Here is a 16,330-nt window from a genome sequence, read left to right on the forward strand (position 1 = left end):
CTCCAAACACTTCATTATCAAGTCATCAGCACTGTTATTTGCATCCCACAAAAATTTCAAGTTAATGAGCTCCGTCTTCACAGTCAGCCACAGTGACATGAAAAGCAATGAAGTTTGAGTTTGAGGCGAGAGAAGAAACAAGGAGGAGGAGGAGGAGGAGGAGGAGGTGGAGGAGGTTCTATAGAGGAAGGCGGTGTAGCCTGCAGCGTGATGGAAATAAAGAACAGATGGAGTGTAGTTGCCGGAATGAATTAACCTTCACTCTTTGCTTTCTTCTTTCTTTTTTTGCTTACTTCCTTTCTTTCTTTCCAAACGTCTTTCCTCAGGAGTAAGGATATACGTTGACCCCTTTACCTATGAGGACCCAAACCAAGCTGTCCGCGAGTTCGCCAAAGAGATTGACGCCTCCTGTATCAAGATTGAGAAAGTTATTGGCATTGGTGAGGAGCTACGCTTTTGTTTTGAAACTTCAGTTTCAGCCATATTTGATCAATTACTGTATTATAAATATGTTTTGGGGAGCCTTTGCAGTAAAGCACATTGTAACATCCTTTGGATAAAAGCATCCACCTAATTTAATATTTGGTATTGGCTTTATGCAATTATTCTGCCGCCAGCATATATTTCTCAGTGACTCATGTTTGTTTGTGGCTGTGTATGCTCTCATATGCAGTCCTTGAGAATAAAAAAAAGGTTTTCTTTGACAATAACATTTGGCCTGCCTATAGAGAGGTCAATGAGAAAAAAAGATCAGGGGATGCTAAATAGGTTGTCCGTGCTATTCCTGTGGCCAGAGAAAAGTCATCCAATGACAAAATAATAAAGCGAAAGAATCAATATCCATTTCCCCTCTCTCTCTGCTCCAGTGGCTGAGGGGAGGAGGGGAGTGAGGGATTAGAGACCCTGATCAATGTTTAAAGTGGACCTCTTCATACACACAAACGCACACACAAGCACACACCATCACCTACTCTCTCCTTGATGTGATTTATAGTCAGTGCATTGTCGTTTCAGAGTGCTTGTGTATCATCATTTCACATTTTAAACAGGCCATGTGTTTTCAGGTGAGTTTGGTGAGGTCTGCAGCGGCCGCCTGAAGATGCCAGGCAAGAGAGAGATCTGCGTGGCCATCAAGACGCTGAAGGCTGGCTACACCGACAAGCAGAGGAGGGACTTCCTGTCTGAGGCCAGCATCATGGGCCAGTTCGACCACCCGAACATCATTCACCTAGAGGGCGTGGTCACCAAATGTACGTCAAGCATTTGATTTTGTTGACTTTTTACAAACTGAAAAATGTAGGATGAGAATTTTTCCATTTCCACATGACAAAAAAAAAACATCATTTGGTGCCTTTATTTTTTTCGCTATTTGATAAGCCTTAAACTATTTTGGAGAAATGAAATTGCCACAGGGTATTGCAATAATACTCAGCTCACACACACAAACCCATCTGCACACACAGTGACTGTTATATTATAATAGCACAGAAAGGATATTCATTTCAGCTGTTCCCTTTCTCCTTTAAAAAAAAAAGGTAACAATAAATCATTACAAACTACGTCTGCGGTTTTGGGTGACTTTGGAGAAGGGTGAGTGTAGGGACAAACCAGTTTTTACCAGCCAAGGGTGTGTGTTTGTGTGCTGATGTGTGTTTTCATACTTGCATACGTACAGTATCTAAACATGTAGAATCCTTTATGTTCTTAGATACCTGTATTCACTCATATATGTTTGTATTGGTGCACATTTGTGATGTCTGGATGTTCCACCCGGGGTAAACCCAGGTGGGCTTTGCCCAGATGGAAGGGGTCCAGTATTGGTGGGGAGGGGGAGGCGGAGTTAGAGGTAGCTGGGCAGTTGAGTGGGGGTCTAATGGGTCTAGGAACAGGCCCTGTAGCACAGCATCAGGCTCATTAATCATGGTGTCAGCTGTAAATGTGTTTGGGGTTAGGGAGTGATACCCTATCCCTCCTCTATCTGCTGCTGCATGGCCACAAAACAAGGGCCAAATCTCCCTCCCTCTGCCCTTGGCACTCTCTCCTCTCCATCTCTCTGTTCCTCCCAACCTTTTACACCTTCCCTCGATGCTATTTGTTGGCTCGAGGTATATATGTATGTGTGTGCGTGTTTACGCGTGTGTGTTCGAATGTCTTGTCAGCACATGTCGGCGTTTGTGCACCTTTGATTGCATGCATGTGTGCGTGAGTGTTACCATAGCTGATGGCCAGCCTCGGCTCGGTTTAGATGGATGAAGTGCCTTAATGTGTCGTGACACAACAGCCTGGCCCTATCTGTGCTAGATAACACCATCTCTCTCACTCTTGGACACAGTGTACACACTCACAGACAGATGCACGCATACACACTTAGCCCAGCCGGAGCTGAAAGTGAACAGCAGCACAGGCAGAATTGCTTATCACCTATCACACCTCTCACCACAGGGAATGACCTCTCAGACCTCACAGAGACAGAGTGGGAAAGACAGAGGAAAGGCAGACAGATGGACAGGAGGAAGGAAAGGAAATCGGAGACAAGTAGCAGACAGGGAAGGGGTAAATAGAGATGTGGAGAGAGAACAGGGACAGGAGGGCGGTTAGGAACTGATGGATTAGAGAAAAGACAGAGAACAACAGTAGGAACGACAGAGAGAGAAAAGCAGAGGGTGGTAGAACTACTGAACCGAAGGCTGAAAAAGAAAGATATGGAGCGAGACAGACGGAGAGAGTTGAAGGAGAAGCAGATGAGCTATGCTGCAGTGACAGGAGCCGACATGAAAGGACGGTGAGCCAAAGCAAGATGATCATCTGATAACTCCCACTTTACCTCCTTCCACTCTTACTTTTGAGAGCTTGACACAAGGTTTGGGAAAATTAGTCCTTTACACTTGAGCGTGTCAGTGGAATCTATTAAAACTCCATTATTTGAATTGCACTCCCCTCTCCATTACAATCAACTCAAAAGGGATTCTCAATCTGGCCACAGTTTGCTGGCATGTCCAACAGAGCCAATTAAGCCTTATTAATTATGGAGGAACTCCAAATAGGCGCTGAAATACATAAATGCGCAAAAATCTCTCACTGAGGACTGCTGGCTGAAGTCCACCATCTTGAATATCCTGTATATACTTAATGCTTCTATCATGCTAGTGTGTAATTAAATTCTACCCTCCATTAGAGCTCAGAATCAGACGTGATATGTTTAACAGCTGATTTGCATGAAGTAAGAGCATGCTAATTTAAAAAAGATCTGTGTTTAAAAGCCAGATCTTTGTTCGGTGCGAACGCCAGGGTCTCTTGAGAGCGTTTGCCCAACATTCTCCCGATATTGTCCCCCTGATGCATTTTTCCCCGTCCCCTGTTTTGTTGGCAGGTGATAATCGGCCCCACTGGCGGGGCCCTGGCCCAGAGTTCATTGCCAAAGGCGGCAGGGCGTATTCAGTAAACAAGAAATTAGCATGCAAATGGAAGGGAGGAAGAGGGCGGGGCTGGGAAGGCGAGAGTTTAAGGTCGCAGGTCAGACGCTCCTCAGACTTGATTGGGGAGCTGTCAATCACTGGCGGCCCTGGGGCAGAGGGGCGCAACAAAGGGAACAAAGATGGCTGACAAAGAGAGCCCCCGCTCTCCCCCAACTTTAACTCCACTTCCTCTTTTCGGGGCATCGCTGGAGCGCCCCATAATTACTGGAGTGCCAATCACGCGGCGGGCAAGGCGCTGACTGACGGCCTCTTGGCATGGCGAGAGGCCTGCTGTGGAGTGGAGGAACTTCACCTTCAAGACCTCAGCTGCCAACCACTCGGCTGGCTCTCTGCTGCTTTAGGCATTCTGCCGGAGTGCACGAGAGATTTCACACAACCTCCCCTCAAGGCAGTAGTTTTAAGTCAGCACTTCTCTTCAGCGCAATAAGCTTTTAAGTCCACCTTAACTGTGCCACTTGAAATGGAACGCAAAGAACAGTCCTGTTCTAGGAGGAATTTTGTGGCAGCACTTTTCGGCATGTGTTGTTGCCATGGCTGGTTAGGCACCAGCTTGCTGCCATTTTGGGATAAAACAAGCCACCCTCCCTTCCTTTCCTCTGTTCCTCTTTTCTCCTCTCCTCATGCCCACTATCCCCCCTCAAGAGACAAAGACAGACAGAGACCCACCAGGGAATGTCCACACTCCCCACCGCCTGCCCTGGCTCAGATAAAGACACAGACGCTCCCCCAAGAGAGACGGAGGGGGGATGACAGAGGGATGGGGTGAGAAAGGCCAGAGAGGAGTGGCAGGGATTGGAGAGGGGGAGTGAGAGAAAGTATGACAGAGGGAGGAAAAAAAGAAAGCAATAGAGAGGAGCTAGCAGGAGAGTGACAGATGCGTTGAAAGTTGGCGGAGGGCAAAGGGACAGTGAGTGACATAAATAGCGAGTCAGAGGGATTCTGGGTGGGTGACTGTGATGAGACGATGGATAATGCGTCTCGTTCATATTTGCATAAACACAAGATGGTGTGTGTGTGTGTGTGTGTGTGTGTGTAGCGGTGTTTTGTTTCAGTGGAGATGCCTTTGCATGTGCAGGGAAAGAAGGGGGACGTCAGGGCAACCGTAACACTGAGCTAATTAAATCACAATGGGACAGAGATGGATGGCCTAACACACACTCACACATACACATTCCCTTGAGAACCCCCCTGCTGTGTCGGGCTGTGATGTGCATCATTTACCTCTATAATCATCTGCCTTTCATTCTCTCTCTCTCTCTTTCTCTCTCCCTCTCCCTCTCTGTCTAGGTAAGCCAGTGATGATTATCACAGAGTACATGGAAAACGGATCGCTGGATGCATTCCTGAGGGTCAGTCATGCGTTTCTGTCTGCACATATGTGTGCATGTGTTCGAGTGTGCGATACGACTGTAGCGCACTGATCCCATCTTATCTCTGTAATGTCATCCCCCCAAATTACAAGCGTTTGCTCGCAAACATTCGCCCTAATCTTTATCCTCTCCTTGATCGACTTACTGTTATTCCGACAAGGAGGTTGGCGCAGGTTTCACCTCTGTGTTTCCAGGGTTCACTACACTTTGGGTTTTAGATGACGCTTAGCTACTTTATCCAGAGAATATAGTGAGCAAACAGAAGAAAACCAAAAGGAACATGCACTACTTGAAAAGTTATGTTTTCTTAAACAAAAAAAATGATGGTGCTCAAATAACTTGTTGCACAATGATAGTTGTTAGCAGACATAAGAACGCTTGTATAGTGTTGTTTTTGTCAACAACCATAACTCCATTTATGATGCACCTATAACTGGTTTATTAACAGTAAATGGATGCTTAATAACATACTGGAATGCAGTTTTACTCTGTATTATAATCTATAAAGAATTGTAAACCTGCCTTGAATGATCCGCACAAATCCAGTTTATTCATCAAAATATAGCCTGTTGTATGTTTCTTGTGTATTCACACAGCTGCTTTAGTGCGTTAACACTGAAACATGTCTGAAAACAAAGCAATCTAAGTTAGTGTTATAGTGTGTTACAAACCGTTTATTAAAGCTGAAACAGGAAAAAAATTTAATTACCACTGGGACAAAAGTGAAATATTTATCATTAAACATTAAATTCCCTTCTTTCCTGCAGAAGAATGATGGCCGCTTCACAGTGATCCAGCTGGTCGGCATCCTGCGTGGCATAGCATCAGGCATGAAGTACCTGTCAGACATGAGCTACGTTCACCGCGACCTGGCAGCGCGCAACATCCTGGTCAACAGCAACCTGGTGTGCAAGGTGTCCGACTTTGGCATGTCCCGAGTGCTAGAGGACGACCCTGAGGCTGCGTACACCACCAGGGTGAGTGCATGAGCGGGCGAGCATGTGTCCAACTGAGTCAGTGGTCTGTCTGTGGGTCACCTTACTTGTCGGCTTTGTCAGCTTTCATTAATCAGCCCATCTTTCAATTACAGGGAGGTAAGATCCCCATCCGCTGGACGGCCCCAGAGGCCATCGCTTACAGGAAGTTCACCTCGGCCAGCGACGTGTGGAGCTATGGCATTGTCATGTGGGAGGTGATGTCATATGGCGAGCGACCATACTGGGACATGAGTAACCAAGATGTAAGTGTGGGGGAATTTAATTATATGCAGACAATCATAAATAATATACAGCTTGAATTAGGGTGGAATATTAGCGCTCAAACAACAGTTCCCACTTGCATGTGTACTGTCAAACATTTTTAAAGGATACTTCATCATTTTAACTTGGTTATCTAATCAAATTACCTGCAGGGGTGATAAAGCACCAGCAGTATATTCCCTTTTCTCATTACACATTGAAATCACATTTCTAGTGCCACTAATCATGATAAAGAATTTAATTTATGCACAACCAAATGTCTTGCGTAAGTGTAGGTATTAAAATTAATACTGTAATTTATACTATAGGTATATAATTAGGGGGAAAAACGGCATAGCTGTAATCAAACTACCCACAGTTTGTATTTCAGTTCGATTCATCAGACAGACAGACTCAGAAACTGGTAACTTACCAAAGCATTGATGTACTGTCCAGGTGATCAAGGCTATTGATGAGGGCTATCGGCTGCCCCCACCCATGGACTGCCCCGTAGCGCTCCACCAGCTCATGTTGGACTGCTGGCAGAGAGAAAGGGCCGACCGGCCAAAGTTTGGACAGATTGTCAACATGCTGGACAAGCTGATCCGCAACCCCAACACTCTGAAGAGGACTGGGGGAGAGACCACCGTCAGGTGAGAGGGCAGGATACATATACAGACAGATGACAAATTGTCTTTTATTAGGGGTTAATTAGGGTGATTTTAGCACAACTCACTTCTGCAAACTAAGCTAAAAATAACACTTCTAAACCAGACATTTGTTGTATGGCTCTATCACTATATGTGCCAGCTGCACACATTAGGTTCACAGTAGCAGCCTGTAAAAAGCTAATGTACATAAACACACACATATTTACTACACAATGCGTTATGTATGCAATATGCTAACGCTCACACCAACCCAAACACACGCTCACACATGCACCCTCCTATTGTCTCCCGGTATTTACATTCACCATTAAACATTATCTACGGGCAATCTTGGGCTCTTTTCAGCACAAAAACCCTCCATAATGGCTTTCTCTGCAAACTAGTGTTAATGGTGCTGCACACTCAGGAATTCAGCCGCACTAACAGGGGGCAGAATTACGATGTAATGCCAAGTTAAAAACAAACACGACCCTACAGCTCAGACACCATTACTCTCGAGCGGCTAAGCGTGTTAAGAATGACCTACGTGTGTTTACAGACTTGACGCAGGCCGGTGGGAGTCTGTTTGAGTTTAACGAGTGTGTGAGCGCATGCGGGTGGGTCATGCACACACTCACCTAATGGGACACAGTGAGAGCGTAGGGAATCCTTGCGGAGTAATTAGCAGAGTTGAATCCAATAAATGCAGCTTTTACAGCTACAAGAGGGAATGGGGAAGTACAGAGTGTGTGTGTGTGTGTGTGAAAAGGGATCTATATGCATAATCTTTTCCACCTACTGATTAGAGATGACTTATTAAAGAGTCCGACATCCTGTTCTCACAGTTCAATTCAACATCATTTTTTAAAAAGAGAGAATGATAAAAAAGAGATGGAGAGTCACCAGAGCGGGATGAGACTGCCACAGGCTCGCTCACCGGCCCCGTAAGTGCTTCATGGCTGATGGCACTGCTGCAACACTCAACACAAAGAAAGGATTTGGAGAAAAGGGGAAGTAGGAAGTAAAAAATATCTGAATGTGATCAGGAACTCCACTGCGTTGTAAAATTCACCAAAGTGTGCCTGGGTTGTGTGTTTTCTATAAAATAAGGATTAACTAACTGTGTCGGTCACGCCCCAGGAGGAACTGTGTTTGACTTGGCTTGGTTTCTGGTAGGACCTATAATACATGGACGCAAAACAAAGTTGAACCTGACTGACTTGCTGAGTAGGACAAGCTAGAGAGAAAAGTAACATGGTACATTTTACAGCTTGTTGGCACAAGGTGTATGTGTCATGCTCATTCGAGGCCATGCTGCAGCATCACAGTCACGAATCAGGGAAACTTTGATTCCTGTTATGCTGTCGTCATGAATCAGTGGTGTTCCGGACTGTAAAAGGAAGTGGATCATTACCTTTGACATCAGAATCTCTTAAACAGAACGTAACTTTTATTGTCTATTTGCACAGACAGTTGCACATATCATGGTTTTGGGGCAACACAGAAACCAAATTGGCAGTTGAGACATCTGTAGAATTTGGGTAACTTCTGCAGTTTTAAACCATGGCCCTATTTTTTTCATATTTTGGATTCAAAATGACTCTTAGATACAAAAGGTTTTGGAATTGCTCCAGTAGATCGCCTCAGCCGGCAGCCATGAACAGGCTGCAAGTGGCCCACATTGGCTGTAATGTAATACTCTGGGGCAACTGCACCTGTCAAAGTACGCCCACTTTCAGTGGGCTCAGGTCATTCTATAAAGTGTCTGACAACATTTTATAAAACCCTATGATATGTAAATATAGGGTTCAAGATAGGGCCCAGGTTTAAAAATACCCAAGTTAGCCTTCAAGTTCGTGAAGTTAATTCTCCACTTTTCTCTCCTCCACCCACCAGGCCTAACACCACCCTGCTGGAGCCAGGGAGCCCTGAGGCATCCTCGGCCGTGGGCACAGTGGAGGACTGGCTGCAGGCGATTGGCATGGAGAGATACAGTGATAACTTCACCGCTGCTGGCTACACCACTCCAGAGGCTGTGGTCCATATGACACAAGAGTGAGTGGGGAGGGGGGGAATGGGAGAGAAGAGGGGAGATAGTTAACTGAAAAAAGGAAAGATGGAAAGAGAAGAAGGTGCAAGCTAGTCAACACAGCTAAACAACTTTTCTTATAGCAGATGAGTTTTCTTTACTTGGATCTCACAAGATGCTTTTAGACTCACTAGTAAACAAAATAATTACACAATGAATCTATGTGATTCAGGAAAACTGAGTCACAGTTTATGGGTTCAATTGTTGACTTACACAAGTGAACAACTGCTTAAAATAGACAAGTTAAGTTGCTGCTCCAGCTTCATATTTAGTGTACAGACATGAATGTGTCAAAAAAGTATATTCTCCAAAATATCAAAGTATTCCGTAATGATTAGAGCAGAATCAGTCTGCGACGTCTTTTGTCTACGTGGGTTAAAAGATTCTCAGTCTCTGTCAGCTGTCTGTAATATTTTCATTTTTCACAGATAAACATAACAGAATTAGGATTGCTGTCCTGGCAAGTGAAATTCCTTGTTCAGCTGTTTAAATGTCGGGCCAGTTTCCACGGGAAGGCTGTAAAATCCATCATGTGGATCAGGCTGACGTGTGTTTGTTATTGCTGTCCCTGGTCCTAAAAGGCCTCTTTTCTCCATCCTTTTCAGGGACATGGCTCGCATAGGGATCTCCTCTGCAGCACACCAGAACAAGATCCTGACCAGCGTCCAGGGAATGCTGTCCCAAATGCAACAGATGCAAGGCAGAATGGTTCCAGTCTGAGAGATTTAAACCAAGAAAAAGGAAAAGAAAGCAAAGCGGCTTCGTTTCTTATGAAAAAATAAATAAATAAATAACAAAAAAAAAAAAGATTAAATATAAAAAAAAGAGACAAATAAACTATGAAGAAATAGTTTACCTCATCCATGCACTTTAAATTGGATCTAAAAGAAAAGAAGATGTTGATGAAGAAGAAAAAAAGTGGTGAAAATGGCACTTTTTTAAAAATCAGACCTTTACCTTGCCCTTTTTTTGTTGTTTTGGAGAATGGGACGTTTCTGTCTGCAGCATTTATGGATAGATGGAGGGACGGCTGGAAAAGTGCTTCCGAGAGCCCAATCTGGAGTGCCTTTAATGGTCTGGATGGAAAAGCAAAGGAGAGGGGGAACGTACCTTTCTTCCTCCTCTTGGGCAGAGTGTTATTTCTGGAACTTTCTTTCTGGAATAATCCGCGGAGCAGATTTTTTTGATTTCCTGTGACTGTGTTTATTGTACATGAATTGTTACTGTGGGACTCGCAGGCTGCCCCGGCCACAATTGTTCTCTCTCAGCTGGATCTGTTTGATATCTCACAGACAAAATGGAGGATCCTGACCGTCATGTATAAACAGTGAATCTCTGAGAGGTTGAGGGTTGGATTCTGAGGGGAGATATCGGTGCAGGGAGGGCTTATTTTGAGGAGCCTTTTGTGTTTTTTGCTCTGTTCTGGCCTTGTTTCTCTCCCAGAATGCTGTATTTTGTTGCCCTCAGGACGTTGCTGAGAATGTCTTTGATCTTCCAGAGGAGCCTTCCCACTCCCCCATCTTCCCAAAAATGCCCTCCTACACCTCAGATAAACACACAATTTGGATTCTTCCATTCATCTCCTCATCTGAATCAAAGCCGCCCGCTACTGCAGGACTCACCAACTCTTCCTCAACACTTTTGATGGACAGCTGTCTGGACCAGTAAGATTGACTTTATAAATTGGACGCAAGAATGAAGGAATTATTGGCAGGATTTTATTTGGACAGAAGGATGCAACAAAGGCAGTATGGATGCAGAATGAATGGGAAGCATCATCATCGCCAAGAAAATAAACAAGAAAATACATGGAGGATTGCTCAAACCGTCATCAAGGTGGGGATCAATAGTATTTTAATTGTTTCTTACTCAGACTCTGCACAAAAAAGCCCTATTAAATTAAAATAAATGCAGCTAATGGATTAAACCTCCCTTTATTAGTGTAGTCTTCTAATATCAACTATGTCTTACCACAGAGTGCCTAAAACATTCTTTAGACCCCCTCTCATCACTGGCAGCTCCAGAAACAGCGTTAATTAACAAGTGGGTCGCGCCACATCAGGCAGCCAGAGCAGATCAATAGCCACTGGTTTGTGATCAGTCTGCGAGCCCAATGCTGCTCGCATGTTAATGACAAGAATTAATCAGCCCCTGACTCCCAGTCAGTCACACGGAGCACAGAAACACATTCCAGGAAAGAGGAGAAGGTGCTTTCTGCGACACTTAACACACTGATATGTTGTAATGATAACAGAAAGGTCTTAGACAGAAGTGACGCTCTCATTATGGTTCATATTAATGTCGCCATCAGATGCCACATATTTCCTCTGTTTGATTAATCCATGACCACATTTACATTTTTTGAGCATCTGAATAGAAGATGTAACATGCACACAATTTAAAAAAAACATTGATTTAGCTTACTCAGCAAGTTCAAGACTGATCACAGCCACTTACACAATTAGTTTAATTAATGTGACGGCATTGATTTATTTGATACACTTAGTTGCCACTTAATGAGGTACTGTAAATCTGGCTAAAACGAATGCTTCCAAAATACAACTGCATATATTCATTTATTTATGTTATAGGTCATTTTGGAGGCTGTAGTTTCTGATGGTCTTGAGTAGTGCTGCAATTATGCAACTATTATCCTTATTGATTATTTACTTGGTTAATTATTTTGTCTGTAGACTGTATGACAACAGAACAAATCCCCATTATAGCCATGGCCAACAGTCCCAAACCCAAAGATCATCAGTTTTCTCTTACATTTGAAATGCATAAAATCCTCACATTTAAGAAGCCAAAACCTGCAAAAAACGTTTGCCATAATTGCCTAAAAAATGACTGACATGATTAATTACCAAAATTGTTACAGATAAATATTCTGCTATTGACTGACTGATTTATCATTTTAGGCCTTCCGTTCTATTTATATCATATGGTTAGAATAAGTAAGGAATAGTGTGTAAAAATACAAAAGAAGCTGTACAAGCCTTTTTTGAACATGAAACTAAAACTAAAAAAATAAAAAAATAAAAACTATATATACATATATATATATATATATATATATGTACTGTATATGCAGTCAGTCAATATCCCTGCTTGAGGAATGACTGTACAAAGGATTTATTTCAGTTGGCGTTACAATAAAGCATGGCGCGTGTTGCACTGGACATTGAATGTGTACATAATGTGTTGTTCTAATACACAAGCATTTTAAATGTCTATTGGTGCTTTTGATGTGTGCCAATAATTCAAGGGCATGTTTCACATATTATGTACACACACCAGCATGTGGTCCACATAAGTTAATACATCGTTGCCATGAAATCCATATTTTCCCCCTGCAGGGCGGCTGCTCTGTCTCTGGATGCTCTGGCATTTGATTTTATTTAGCGGATGAGTTGAATGTTCCATCAGCCTGGAGCTGGAGAGCAGTACTGTTGGTCAGGACTGGATGCCAAGCCGAAATTGTTTACATTCAAAACCACCATGACTGATGCAGCCTCTTTTTTTCCTTTCCCTTTTTTTCTCTCCAGCTGCTGCCGTCCATCACACATCACACAGGATCCCGGCCTTCCTCGCCACAACCAGAATTCCTCTTCCTCTTTGTCTTCCTCCTTCTGCTTTCCCCTCCACTCCTCAGAGTGTCCTCCGACAAAGAGATGACACCCCCCCCACATGTCTGGGATGTTCACTCTCACAACACGTCAAATGACAAAGTAGCCACCGCGTGCTTGTGTCCACCCAGCAACGTACTGGAATTACTATGAATGATTTAACAGCATAAAAAAGAGACAATAAGAAGAATGTAATATAATCGAGAAATCCCTGCTCCAGCGGATAATGTACTTTTGTTTTGAAGATTTCATTTTATCTTTTTTTGTTTGGTTTTCATTGTTTTGTTCTGTTTGCATGTAAAGTAACAAAAACGTTAGAATTGAGCGTGCGAATGTGATGATGTGTGTGAATGTTTGTGTGCGTGCGTTTGTATGTGTGTAGTTGTATGAGTGACAGCATCTTTGAAGTACTATCAGTAATTGTGTCTGTTTTCATGCCACTGTGGAGGAAGAGGAGATAACAGAGATGTATTGTTTTTGACATAAAAAAGAAAAACCCTGGACTTTTTTTTGCTTTTGTGTCGTCTAAAAAACTATGTAAGGTGTGTTGCTTCCGCCGTGCGAACTCTACTCAGCAACAACATTTATCAAACAGCTTCTGTGGAATGCACCCCATTTCTGCTTTGGCAGTGAAGGCGGCTTGCAAATGGACGCACAGAGAGACACAGACAAGTGTGACTAAAAGCTGCCTGTGCATAGAGACACACCAAGTTTGGACTCTCCGAGCTCATGACAAGTTGAGGAGGAAATGTTGGAACCACCTTGTTTAACGTGGAAATGGGAGCAGTTTAAAATGACACAACAAAGGATCAGAGAAGTGAGGAAAAGGTGTTTAAGAAGGGAACACTGTTGGTTATCTTGTTTTTTTCCAGAGCACATCATACAGCTACAGGCTTAACCCAATGGACTATATTCTTTTTGTTCCTTTATCTCTTTAAACTATACTTATGTGAATGTTTTTGAACTCGTAAGTGACGCTTCATATAATACAAAAACACCTCCGTCCTTAATACAGCTCTACTGCTCTTTCCTTTTTGGTAATGCGTTGTTGTTTTGGGTTTGAACTATCGAAAAAGGACCTGTACGGAAATATGCAAGACATGTTAGGAAGGAGAAGGAAACCAGAATGTACTGTAAAATACTTTTTCCTTTACTTAAATGTTGGACGATTTGAAAAAAGAAAAAAAAATAACAAAACGCAAGAGTTAATGTTCGTCATTGTATGCCTTCCGATGCCATATGATCTAGCCATGTAGATCTAACATTCTCTCAATCTTTTTTTGTACTTTTTTTGACATGATCTTTTTTTTTTGGCCTTGTTTTTTTGTTTTATTTTGTTTTTGTCAAGGAGCTCTAGGTACATGTAACTTATGTCATTTATTTATGTCCTTTTATATCTAGTTTGTAAAATAATAGCCTAAAGTGAAGAAAATAAAGGGGTGCCAAAGTGCATTCTTAATAAAGTAGAAACCATATGACGATTTCTCTGACTCTCATTCAAACACACACATACACGCTGGAGTGTCTGATGCAAAAACCATCAATTTTTTCGGCAAATATTGCAGTCATTATGTCTGTAGAGGAGAGCTGATTACCTAACTACCATGCATTGATTTCTGCATTATATGATTGCACATAATGGAGTGCTTATGTAACAGAAAGAAGAGGCCAAAGTAGCACACCAAGCTGTTTCCTGGCCTCGTTTTTGCTTTCAATTTTTCACTGTCACTCTATGTTACCTAAACACGGACACAAAATAGAAAAAGCGGTCAATCTGTTGGCAGTTTGTCCCATCAGCAGCACATGCTCAGCAGATATCATGACTCTGGACTTCAAGACTTGGCCCTCAACTCCTCTCAGGCCTTGAAGCAGCAGGGTTCACCACTTACTTGGCGCGGTGCATTTGTCTATAGATGTATGTGTGCGTGTGTGTTTAATCAGAACAACATCTGCTTCCTGTACTCATTTCCAGCAGTGATAAACCACTGATTGTCCTGAGTCTTTGATAAGGGCCCAGGAGAAGTGGGGGGGGGGGGGATAGTTTTAGAAACAGAGCTCAGGCGAACGTTGAGCCAAATGGTGTTATACACATTTCCTGACAAAATCACCAGCACAAGGCATGCATACATTAAAACTCTGAAGTTTGCAGAGGGAGATGTTTATCTGCCTCAAAGGGAAAGTATTCCTCCTTCACAGATTGTTGGCAAACTGGGAAAGATGACAGAAGATTAGTGAAGCTGAGTTCATAAACATCTAGTGAATAAAAAATTACGAGTGTATAAAGCATATATGGATACACCAGTTACATACACACGGTTACTTTACCTAAAAGTAGTGTGAATAGTAGTTTCACAAAAAAAACATGTACAAAATGTGCCAATTCATTTAGCAGATGTCAGAGTGTTAGAGAACAAGTCAAAGGAAGTCAACCAGTCATTGGAATACATCATCTGGGGAACATGAATGGCTGTACCAAATTTTATGACAATCCATCTTGTAGTTGTTGAGATATTTCACACTGAATCAAAGTGGTGGAACACCAACAACAGACAGACACCAGCACTGCAATCCCCAGAGACGCACTGCTAGCATGGCTAGGTGGCTGTGTTGCTGGCTTGGAGGAGCAAGATAAAGGAAAGTGTTAAATGCAGCCCAGACTGCAAGCAGAAAGGAGGACAGAAAAGGACAGCGTGAGAAGAAGAAATCCAGACAGGGAGAGGTTTAGAGTGCAGATCACATGGAAAGGAAAAGCTGGCTGTCTACTAGACTTTGCTAACCAAAGAAAGCCAAGTCATGTTGAAAGTTCAGGTAGTGGTCATGATTCTACTTGAATGCCTTTCTCTTAACAAGTTCAGTACAATCCAACACCTCTGTCAGGGAGATGGCCCAGAAAATGGGCCAAGGTATTCAAGCCCAAGATTCTTTTAACAGGTAGAAATACAGTACACTTGGTGGAAAAAAGACCATTCAGTGTTTTGATAATTGCTGTTACCACTGATGTGAAACTTGAGATCTAAAATAAATTCCAAAGATAAAAATATCTGTGTAATGGGGTTTATGCTGGCCTGTTTTTGTAGGATTTCATCACGGACAATTCCACATTTAACTTTCAGTGCCAACATTCAGTATCTAAGCTGAAAGTAGTGTGTCCATCATGTACAGAGTATCTGTACAGTTTTGAAATGAAAACTAATGGTTTTTAACCCTGGAGAACCCACGGGGTCAAATTTAATTGCTGCTACCCAAAATGACCAAACATAAAAAAAATGGTCAAATTTAACTTCAAAAATCCAGAGTGCCACTTCTGACCCCTGCATAGAGACACTTAGTGGATGAATATTGAACTGACATGAGCCAGAGTGGTAGTGACAAGATGACTGACCACATGCCGTTTCGTTGAGCTGGAAACCTACCCAAACAAAATCGTCTTCTCAGCAAACCAGTGGTTGGTAAAATTGTGTATTTTTTGTTAATCTATTTAGTATTAGCTTGCAGAATGCTTAGAAGTATGTTTTATATTATTTTTGGATAAATTAGCAACTCTGAGCTAGTTCAAAAACCGATGGGCCAAAAATGACCCTCTGGGTGTATGGGTTAAAAAATGTCGGGTCAAAAATGACCCTTTGGTTCTTTGAGTGACTTTGTAGATGGAGAATGGTGACAGTCCTGTATTTGGCTAAAGCCTTGAAATAAATTAATTAGTATAATTTTACTAAGTTACCTCGGTAGTACAGGGCCAGAGACTAATACTTATAATAACTATAATAATATAATAACGTATTACTTATTTTATATATAAATATATATAATAAGTAAATTGCCATCGATGTGCTGTGTGCAAGGACCTCAAAACTGAAATGCACTGTGAAAAATGTGCA

General features: G+C 42.5%; 1 protein-coding gene across 3 annotated transcripts in view; it reads left to right on the forward strand.

Moving 5' to 3' along the window:
- epha4l (eph receptor A4, like) overlaps positions 1–13,897 on the forward strand; it is a 52,259-nt gene extending 38,362 nt beyond the window's left edge. For 2 of the 3 annotated variants that reach the window (XM_070829947.1, XM_070829948.1), the window contains exons 10-18: positions 327–440; positions 1,050–1,250; positions 4,764–4,825; positions 5,614–5,823; positions 5,937–6,086; positions 6,541–6,737; positions 8,631–8,789; positions 9,429–10,659; positions 12,372–13,897. In XM_070829947.1, coding sequence (XP_070686048.1) covers positions 327–440; positions 1,050–1,250; positions 4,764–4,825; positions 5,614–5,823; positions 5,937–6,086; positions 6,541–6,737; positions 8,631–8,789; positions 9,429–9,543 — 1,208 coding nt within the window. In that variant the 3' untranslated portion in view covers positions 9,544–10,659; positions 12,372–13,897. The remainder of the gene's footprint in view (positions 1–326; positions 441–1,049; positions 1,251–4,763; positions 4,826–5,613; positions 5,824–5,936; positions 6,087–6,540; positions 6,738–8,630; positions 8,790–9,428; positions 10,660–12,371) is intronic. The other variant, XM_070829949.1, reaches the window with a different exon arrangement.
- Positions 13,898–16,330: the final 2,433 nt, after the last annotated feature.

This window comes from Pempheris klunzingeri, chromosome 4 (genome assembly GCF_042242105.1).
Source record: "Pempheris klunzingeri isolate RE-2024b chromosome 4, fPemKlu1.hap1, whole genome shotgun sequence".
In the NCBI taxonomy this organism is placed as follows: domain Eukaryota; kingdom Metazoa; phylum Chordata; class Actinopteri; order Acropomatiformes; family Pempheridae; genus Pempheris; species Pempheris klunzingeri.